Source organism: Oryx dammah, unplaced genomic scaffold (genome assembly GCF_014754425.2).
Source record: "Oryx dammah isolate SB20612 unplaced genomic scaffold, SCBI_Odam_1.1 HiC_scaffold_22, whole genome shotgun sequence".
In the NCBI taxonomy this organism is placed as follows: domain Eukaryota; kingdom Metazoa; phylum Chordata; class Mammalia; order Artiodactyla; family Bovidae; genus Oryx; species Oryx dammah.
Window position 1 is genome coordinate 28,680,782 of NW_024070206.1, and position 10,467 is coordinate 28,691,248.

The following is a 10,467-nucleotide window of genomic DNA, read 5'->3' on the forward strand; positions in this document are numbered from 1 at the left end:
AGAGAAAGGAAAACACATTCACACAAACAGAGAAATGGAGGCATGTTCACACAAAAACTTGCATGTGAAAGCTTACAGCATTATTCCTAACGGTCAAAGGTGGTGGTAAAGAATCTGCCTGCAATGCAGGGAGACCCAGGTTCAAACCCTGGGTCAGGAAGATCCCCTAGAGAAGGGAATGGCTACCCACTCCATCGGAGAACTGACCTGCAGGATCTCATGGACAGAGGAGCCTGGCAGGCTGCAGTCCACGGGGTCACAAAGATCAGACACAACTGAGTAACTTTCCACGAAATAACGCACATGTTCATCAGCTGATGAGCAGATAAACAAAATGTGATCTATCTATAGGACGGAATGATCTTCTGCCATAAAAAAGAGGAAATTATTGACACATGCTGCAATTTGGATGAACCTTGAAAACATTATTGTAAGTGAACGAAGCCAGATTGGAAAGCCCTCGTATGTAATTCCATCCATAGAAACATCTGGAACAGGAGAATTGATGGAGACAGAAAGCAGACCGAGGGTTATGTAGGGCCAGGTGTTAGGAGGGAAACTGCTACAGGAGATGGGATTTCTGTCTGTGGTAAAGAAAATGCTCTAAAATTGACTATGGTGATGTCTGCACACATCAGTGAAAATACTAAAAGCTACTCAACTGTACACTTCGAATGGGTAAATTGTATGGTATACGAATATCCCAACAAAGCTGTTCAGTGTCCCATTCTCCTGGGCCCCTCTGCCCCTTCTTCAGAGGTTACATCACAGCTAACCGGTTCCTGGGTCACTTACTTGAGATACTTTCCAGGCGTGGACAGCATGTATGACATATATTTGCTGAAATATGCTGACCACAGTTTTTATTTAATAATTCTTGAACCATTTATTAATACTTACCTCACTACCTTTAATGATGGCATAACATTCTATTATACTTCTCCTTACTAATACACATTTAGTTTACTCCCAGGTTTCGCTGTTAGAAAATAACACAAGGAGCATTCTGCATAGATACCTGTGCATTCCTGTTGCAGGACTATGTATTTAAAGAATGTTTACAAGTAAATTTATTTATAGATTTTTGTTTTCACAGCATCACTAGAACCAAGTGAAAGAAATGGCATGACTTAGATCTGATGTTGCTTAATTTAGTTGAATGTCATATCAATGCTTTCTGCTAGCGTCCACCTCCCTGTGAGAAGAGCAGCTGGTTTACCGACCCTGTGAACAACTCACTCTCTTTCCCAGGCCTGGGCCCTCTGGAGCTTCTCTGTATCGTTATAGTAATTATTGACAGGAAAAGTGATCACAAGGGCTGTGGCGTTATTGTAGTTTTGATCTAGAAAGGAAAAAGGTGACATCAAAAAGCAGATAACAAGTGTGCAGAAAACCAGATCAATACGAGGGGGGCGGAAATCACAAGATGGCTAGGTGCCCAGTTTCTCATGGGGCTGAAGCTTAAACGCGCCTGAGCTCGTGGAACAAAATGAGAGGTCACTTGACCTGGCGCTTGTGTAGTTCAGCTAGGGAGAAAAGGGGACTCTCAAGCAAATGTAGATGCATTTGTCATTCCATCATCATGACTACCCAGCATGTGTTGGGTGATGATTTCAAACAAAGCAGAAAGGTGTTTGGGGGAAAGTCTCTCCTTCCTCCGTTCCCATCTTGTGCCTTAGCTCTCCTCCTCACACCATGATGGCTGTGGCCCCTAACAGTCGCAGTCCAGGTGCACACGCACGGGCTTCCCCTTGCCTTCCTGTTCACACTAATAGTAACACACCCTTCTGCAAATGCTGCCTTTAAATTCATATCCTGAGAATGCTGCTTTAATAGACACTGCACTTCCTTATTCTTGTTTCTGCTTATGATGTTTTCTAGTACAGTTTAACTCCATCTCCAGTTGATGAATAGCTTTGCAAGTTTGGTTTGTTTTTGTTATAAGTAGAATTACTACAAAAGTTAACCTGATATTTCTAACACATAAAATCTATATTTGTAGGATCAAATTTTACAAGTACTCAGAATCCAAAAAAAAAGAAAAAAAAAAGTAAATTTTTAATTTGGATGGATCTCCCAAACTGCCCTCCAAAAATGCCATCCTGTTTTTCATTACTTTATTCAACAAAGTATTTGCTGAGACCTACTGTGTGCCCATGTTGTTTTAGGGACTGTGGAAACATTAATGAGCAACAGAGGTTAAAAACCTCAACTTTCCTAGTGCTTATATTCTAGAACCATCTACACTCCCGACAAAATGCAGTTTGCCCAAGCAGGGTTTCATGCACACAGAGTTTTGTCAAATTCTCAGATCTTTGCTTTACCATCTGAGCCACCACGGAAGACCATCAGACTATAAAGACTGCCTGCAACGCAAGAAACCGGGTTCGAGCCCTGAGTTGGGAAGATCCCCTGGAGGAGGAAATGGCAACACACTCCAGCATTCTTGCCTGGGAAAACCCATTGACAGAGGACCCTGGCAAGCTACAACAGACCATGGGGTTTCAAAGAGTTGGACACCACTGAGTGACGAACGCTTTGACTTTAGATCTTTGCTAATCTGTTTGTTATGTAAAAGACTGAAGTGAGAGGTGTTTCACTAGCTTGAGTAAGGTTCAGCATTTTCTCCATACAATTAAAAGCCCTTTGTACTTCTTCTCTTATTAACATGCACACAGCTCTGCCCACTTCTTTTGGGGAGCTGACCTTGTCTTTTTTCCTCAAGAGCTCTCTATGTATTAAGGAAACACTGTTATGTATACTAACTTTTTTCCTGCTCTGGTTGGCTGTTTGTTCTGTTTCTTAAAATTTTATGTTTCTCTCTACACAAGAACTTTAAATTCTCACACAGTCAAACTCATCAGGGTTTCCTTTTGTGACTTTGCAATGTGTGTCCTGCTTAGAAATACCTTCTCCATCTAAAAATTACTTTATAGCTCATAATCTCTCCCTTCCCACGGATGAGAAGAGTATCTGGCCACTTCAACCAGCTGGAGAAAAACCTGTTGAGCTGCTTATAATTAGGCTTCAGATGCCAAACCTGCCACGTGAGTTATTACCCCATCTACCTGGAGTTATCTGAGCAAAGCCCCACTGCTCTGCCCACTGGAAGTGTCTGAGTCCTTAACCAACTGGTTTAGAAGGAAAAAAAAAAATCTCTTTTCTTTCCCCCTATATCTCACATGTCTCTCCTCCATTACGGATGTTCTTAATCCGAGGTCCATGGACTCGCTGGGGGCTCTCTGGATGAGTTTCAAGGGTCCCATGAACTTGAGGCTGAGCAACATATCATGTGGATGTTGAGACCAAGTAACATATTATGTGGATGTTAACAGTGACGTTGTGCTGGGAAAATGTCCTTAGCTGTTGACAGCTTCCTGGAAAGTAACCTAAAAATGGCTTAAACCACTTCTTCCAAATGCACAATAAAACCAAAAGCCAAAGGACATATGGTATTTGGGATGCAGTATATTCGGTAATTAATGAGTGTTTGACTGATGAAATCCTCATAATTACCACCCGACGTTAATGACAGAACCAAGACTGCTTTATCCAGTAAGAAGAGTAAAAGCTTCTCTCACTTACCATCATAGCCTCCAAGCACAAGCCATGGGAACACTGGGCCACCAAACGTCCCCAGGCAAGGATCGTGGAGCAAACTGGTGTCATTCAGGGAAGCAGGAGCCCTGCCAGGAATTCAGAGAACACATTCCAATTAGAACAACCTCAACACATCACAGAGACCCAGACGTTTATACAACAGTCACGAGGCTGATTAAGAATGTGGGCCTGAGGTCCCCTTGGGTGAATGATACAGTTCAGTATTTGCTTTTGGGAGCTTAGAGTTGCTGAGAGAGAGGCCGGCAAATACAGTGAGATGTGGCTGACATCAGCTGGTGCACAGAGGAGGAAGCTGCTAATACGTGGTGAAAGCTGTCACTATAAAGAGAACTTTAGGTACAGACCCGATCTCTAAGGAGGAGGGGGAATTCACCTGCACAGGAGGAGGTGAAGGCTTCCAGGCACCATACCAGCAGGAAGAGAAGAAAAGAGCATGAGGAGAAAAGAGAACAGACAGTGGCCTGAGGGACCACAGGAAGTCCTGGGTCTGTGCGTGGGGTACCCATGATGGGGGCCTCCCAAGGAGGGGGTGGGGCTGGGAAGGAAGAAGGAGGCAATGGAAGGAAAGGGTAAGCGTCTTCACCAGCGGTTGGGGGTTTTATTCTGTTGGCACCTGGGAACAATCAAAGCACTTATTGCTTCACAGGCTCGTGGTTATAGAGGTGACCACCTGAAGACCGTAAACACAGCACAAGCGCCTAGAGTCAGCCACACTCCAGGAACAAGTACAGATGGAACCTCAGGTCACTGAACGGGGCCTGAAGCCAGAGTACTTGGCTGTGGAGACGTGGTTAATCGAGCAGCATGTTCAAACGTGACGGGGAGCGATTTCTCTGCTTCTGTAATGAATGGACAGCCACAGCGGTTGTCTGAGTGGCTGAACAAGTTTCTGTGGGTCACGTCAGGCCAAGTGACAGGGCATCCAGGGAGGGCAGAGAAGCGAGCGCTCCTCCTGCCACAGGGCAGGCCTAAAGGTCACCTCACAGGTCACCCCGCGCGGCTTCTCTGTGACTAACTCAAACCACACGCTGGCCTGTGCGGCCAGATAAGCCTCCGACACGAAGCAACTTCAGCGTTCTCCCATCTAAACTGAACTGCAATCCGGCCCCCACTCCTTGAGGGGACGCTGCATGTTTTGAAGTCAAGTGTTGTGAAATCAATTTATATTTGAAAGAAAAGAAAAGATATTAGAGGCTTCTGTCTTTGCACCAAGAAACCAGCTCAGAAATGCTTGGGTGGTATGGCAGATGCAACTAGGTATAATCCAGCTGGGAGGGAGTCAGGGGCTGGGAGGTACCTTGATGACACATGGTGAACACGCCACCTCAGGGCCTTTGCACCTGCTGCCCGTCTACTTAGAAAGCATTTCCCCAGCTCTCACCGGCTCCCTCTGTTCCCTCCGCTGAGCAGCCTGTGCTGCACTTAGAGTGGCACTTCCGGGCAAGCCCATCCTTGCCCAGCTTCCTCTCCCTTCTCCCACGGCATCGCCTGGACCTGGCGCTGCCTTGACCCGGCATCAGGCTGACTATCGCTTTACCCTGAGGGTCCCGCTGTTTGCTCCCTGCTAGGGCTCTAGCAACTACAGCGGTGTGTGGCCACAGCAGCTGTTACCTGCTGGAGAGACGGAGGAAGGACCACCCCCGCCACGTACCGGACACAGTAGAGGAAGTGCGTGTGGTAATCCGCATACACGAAGAAGTCGTCCCCGACCTGATGGTCCAGCACGGAGTGGCTGTTCTGGAAGTAGTTCAGCACGCTCAGGACGGTGCAGTTCTGGTTGTATGGCGAGAGGGGCGCTACGCAGATGTCACGCAGGGTCACAGTCTCGTTGTTGTAAGAAGCAGTGATGCTCTCGATGGCGGTTTGTAAGTCAAGGACCTGAAAGAGGATATTTTTAAATAAACAAACCCAGAGATACAGCAGTTTTCCTTCAGATGCTGATTAATTCTTACTGCTCTGGGGCGGTAGCGGGAGGGGGGGTGCGCAGTGGTTAGAAGATAAGAGCCTTTGGGGAAAATCCTTCCTGAGACAGGGGAGAAGACTGAGATAAATGAGGATGAAAATATTTTTAAGTTTACTATAATTTTGCTGAGGATCAGCACACTGGGGCACTCAGAGAGAGGGGAGGGGACACCATGACAGGCCACATCCCAGCACAGGACACTCTAACACAGGCCCTCCCACCCGGAGCAACAGTGGGAACGAAGGGGAGCCTGGGGACATCTGCAGGTCTTCCTGACAGGCCCTCCCGTCCCCAGCAACCACCACCTCGCACCATACTATGCTCATTTACATATATTCTCATTTTTTCTAGTAGAGAATACAAATGCACTGCAGGAGGTAAAGGACAACATGTGCACCTTTTGCAACAAACTGGGAGAAAGCAACGGTCACCGGGTGCAAAAGATTCTGTTAGACTCTTGGGAACATGCTGATGTTTTCTCAAGCTATCAGACATTCTGTAGGGCAAGAGCAATGTTGAGAGGAAAAAGTATGCAAATGTACAACTGTTCATTAACAATTAAGTGGGAGGCAGTTAATTTACAGACAGCTCTCCAGGGCAAGTGTGGGAAGGGAGGATGGGCAGATTTAAAGGATTCTGTAGGAGCATGGGGTGGATCTTATTCCAAACGCAGGCCAGGAGCCCACATTCAGGCAGTGACAAGGTCATTCCTGCAGTTGCTGGGGGGTGAGGGTCCGCAGTGATCCAGCAGCCCCTCCAAGGTCTCTAGGACAACACAAGAAGCTTTATCCCTTTGGGTCCTGGTGTATTACTTTTCAATTACTAGCAGAAAAAATCATTAAGTTCCGAAGGTGAATATATTAATAAATATATTCTGTTTCAATAGAGACATGCTCTTCTCAATTTCAAGCAAGACCTCCTGTATGAAATAAATACAAAAGTGGTCTACAGTAAATTTTTCATTAAGTTCAACACTTTTTGGAAAGTAAGTGAAAAGTGTCTTATCATTAAGGTTTACTAGATAAATGATCACCGTCAGCCTGAAACCCACATCAAGTGAACTGGTTGAAAGCTGGCCTGGTGCCGGCTTCCCTGGAAGTGGCTTCTTGCCAAGAGCTCATTACCTGGTGCAGAATGTCTATGGCGAGGGGAGGCCCGAAGGGCACGTCGGCTCCGGAGGGGTAGGGCTCATATGTGTGCGGCGGGGTGTGGGGGGCCCGGATGATGAGCTGCTCGGTGCGGAAGAAGGGCCCGAAGTGTGTGTCGAAGTACTCCTTCTCCTGGCGCGCCTGGCTGCCGGGGGCCGACCAGAGGTCCACCGGGTCGGTTGTGACCTGGATGAACACCAGGCCTGAGGAACAGGCGGCGATGAAGGCCACGGAGAAGAACACGACACAGCCGGGGTGCCTCACACAGAAGGAGCCCCACCGTTCAAAGAGCCGCCGCAGATGCGCCTCCAAGGCGGCACCCAGAGGGTCACAGCAGGTTGGCCCCCCTGGAAGAGCAGGAGAGGAAGGGAGGGGGAAGGTTAAGAGCCAAGCCATTCCTGAAAGCCGGAACAGGGAGAGTGTTAGCTACCACTGCATGTGGCGAGACTCACAGCCGCACAGGGACACCCAGGGACGTGCATGAGACCATCCCCTGCCCTGCCCAGCTACCTGTCTGCTGGAGAAGCGGCCCTGCTCACCTGCCCACAGTGACCACCAGCCCCTCCCTGAGAGAGACAGTATTCACACAGAAGCCTCGGAAAAGCCAGGTGCTCCGAGCATTCCAGCCAAAGCAGTTCCCTCCAACTGTTCCTGCCCTCTGCTCTCACCCCAGGCCAGGATCACTCTACAGATATTATGAACCAGGCGATTCCCATCTGCCACCCGTTTCCAGCTCTCAGTGCCGCAAACACAGGGACCCTGTCCCCATCATAGTCGTGTCCCCAGCATGGGCTCAGTGCTGCTCGCAGAAGAGGCGCGTCAACGGTAAAGAAACAAACACTCTCCTACCAACGGTGCCAACCCTTTTACTTAAGTACAAGTGCCTACCTTTGTCACTGGCGTTTATAGAGAAAGGTATATTGCCATCAATGGGGGTAAACTCAGAGACAAAATACCGTTTTCTGAAAGATAAAACCACGTAAGTCATGTTAGTGGACTTCAGCATCATGAGACTGTTCTTGACGGTCCCACAGCCCTATTAAAAGCTTACTTCCTCATCCTGTTTGCTTCCTTCCTAACTGGTGCCTTCCTTTCCCAAAGCTCCCTTGCTCCAGGTCTCTCTTCTCACTAGTCTCAGGGGAAATTTTAAGAAGGTATTAAGAAGATAATTTCACCTTGTAGCCCTCACTCACATTTAAAAGTTTTAGGTCCTTTAGAAACACAGTGAACACTGTATTCCAGGAACAATGAGCACATCTGGTGCCTAGATCTTGGTTTCTAAACACCCTTTTCCAGGGAAAGGAACCAAGGCTCCTTGCAGAAGAGGGTGCTTCTAGGGCTGGGGCAGGGAAAATACGGAAACATCCTGTGATTCCAGAAAAAAGAACAAGCTTGAGAAACGTGAGGGCATACTTAAAAAAGACACAGGAGCCAGCAGAAGGTGCTGCCAGTGGTCAAAATTGGGAAGATCTGAGCAAAAACATAAATGATGATACGAAACAGAGATCACAGTTATTTTTTTTAAGTCCATTATGTAAACATAACTAAATAAATATTAGTTAAGAAAGTAGGGGAGAAGGAATAAGAGAGTAAGTCCAGTTAGTAAATGGAGAAGAAACGAGGGAAACAAAATGTCACCATTAGATAAAATCCACAAGAGTTAAGTGTTGAAGACCCATGGATGGATGCTAAAATCAGTGGACGACAGTTTGAGGAAAAATGAGGTTATCAGCACAGTCTCAACACAGCTCCCGAAAGATGTTTATCAACTCCAAAGGAAGGAACAGTCGCTTCACAGTGGAAAAACCCAGCAGACACCTTCGAAACCAAATGATGTAGGCTAATATCACCAGTGACGAGACATACTGGCATCATAAGCTGTTGACATGATACACTGAGAAAGACACATTGCGTCTGAGATGTTGTCAAAAACCTCCACCTAATCATGAGAAAACATCAGATAAAACCAAATTGGGGCATTATTTACAAAAGGTTGGGGTATCGTTATTGGGGTATTATTTTACAAAAGACCAGCACTCATCAAAAGTGTCAAGGTCATAAAATAAAAGGAAAGATGAGCAACTGTCATGGATTGAAGGAGACAAATCAAACAAGAAGTGAATGTGACATGGGGTCCTGAAACAGAAAAAGGAAGAACCTTAGAGGAAAAACTGGTAAAACCTAAAAAAGAACGGTGGTTTAACCAATAATGGGATACCAATGTTATTTTCATGGTTTTCATTAAATTATATACTATGGGTGATATAAGTGGTAACATTAGAGGAAGCCAGTAGAGATATAAAGTCTATTTCTGCACCCTTTTAGTAAGTCTAAAATTATTTCAAAAGACAAAAGTTTTAAATGAATGTGTTGTCCTAAGTCAAGACACAGGTATCTAAAAGGACTACAGTACCGCATTTAAAAGGATTTGAATCAGATTTGGCTCAGTAGACTTTCTGTTAAAAAATGGGTCTTTTAAATCACACGCCATTTTTGAATAAACCAATGGAACTAACTTTAAACATCTCAATGTCTAAATAGCCTTTTGATTGTTGACTAGATGCAGGACATAAGCAAGTCCTGGAATTGTATTAATGCAGATCTTTACTCTCATGAACCAAAGTCTACCAAGTGAAAGCTTAGAAATGCCACTGGGCTAAGTTTGCTCTCTTGTCTGGGGGGATGGGAAACAAAACAGATTACCTGTAGCACCACACAGCAAAGAACGCTCCAAAAAACACGAGCAGGAAAGCCATGTAGGTGCTCCACATGATGACGTACATGGCGTCGAGACCCAGGATTCTCCAGGGAACGGGAGGGGGCGGGGGCTGGGGCTTGGGGCCGCAGACAGCCGAGCAGTCCTGGCAGCTGCACGGCCCGGTGACCTCGTCCACCGACTCGTCACAGCCCTTGGTGGCATTGTTCATGGGCTGCATCCCATGCGTCGGAAGATCTGTAGGAAGGAGTGTGTTAAGAATATCTATTAAAAAAAATTTAATTACAAGGGTTGTACTAAATCATCACCCCACTCCAGTACTCTTGCCTGGAAAATCCCATGGATGGAGGAGCCTGGAAGGCTGCAGTCCATGGGGTTGCTGAGGGTTGGACACAACTGAGCGACTTCACTTTCACTTTTCACTTTCATGCATTGGAGAAGGAAATGGCAACCCACTCCAGTGTTCTTGCCTGGAGAATCCCAGGGACGGGGGAGACTGGTGGGCTGCCGTCTATGGGGTCACACAGAGTCGGACACGACTGAAGTGACTTAGCAGCAGCAGTAGTAGTACTAAATCATATTTTAACCCAATGATAAGCACACTGAAAGAAGTCATGCAACCAGAAGAATAAGAAAGACTGGAGGTTTCTGGGTGATCAAGTTATGCTTTGCCATTTAGTCCTGCAAACTTTTAAGTTAACCTCAATAACTTTGGGCACAGGGCTCATCACCAACATTCAAGTCCACCATATTTCAGTGTAAACTTTCAATCAAATGTTTATCTCCACTGAGGAGCTAATACTAAGGCAAAGCTTCTGAAAAGGCTCCTTTTTTTATTTTACATTTTTTATTTTGTATTGCAGTGTGACCGATTAACAGTGTTACAGTTTCAGGTGAAAGGCAAAGGGACTCAGCCATACGTACACATGTCCCCTTTCTCCTTCAGACTCCCCTCCCATCCAGGCTGCCACGGGACACTGAGCAGAGCTGCCTGTGCTGTACAGCAGGTCCTGGTTGTT

The 10,467-nt window shown here is 46.4% G+C and overlaps 1 protein-coding gene across 1 annotated transcript in view; it reads right to left on the bottom strand.

Moving 5' to 3' along the window:
• LOC120880833 (NPC intracellular cholesterol transporter 1) overlaps positions 1-10,467 on the bottom strand; it is a 39,969-nt gene that overhangs the window by 14,093 nt on the left and 15,409 nt on the right. Inside the window, exons 5-10 of the mRNA XM_040264238.1 lie at positions 9,436-9,744; positions 7,621-7,694; positions 6,709-7,079; positions 5,273-5,499; positions 3,586-3,686; positions 1,240-1,342 (exon numbers count right to left, since the gene is read on the bottom strand). Coding sequence (XP_040120172.1) covers positions 1,240-1,342; positions 3,586-3,686; positions 5,273-5,499; positions 6,709-7,079; positions 7,621-7,694; positions 9,436-9,744 — 1,185 coding nt within the window. The remainder of the gene's footprint in view (positions 1-1,239; positions 1,343-3,585; positions 3,687-5,272; positions 5,500-6,708; positions 7,080-7,620; positions 7,695-9,435; positions 9,745-10,467) is intronic.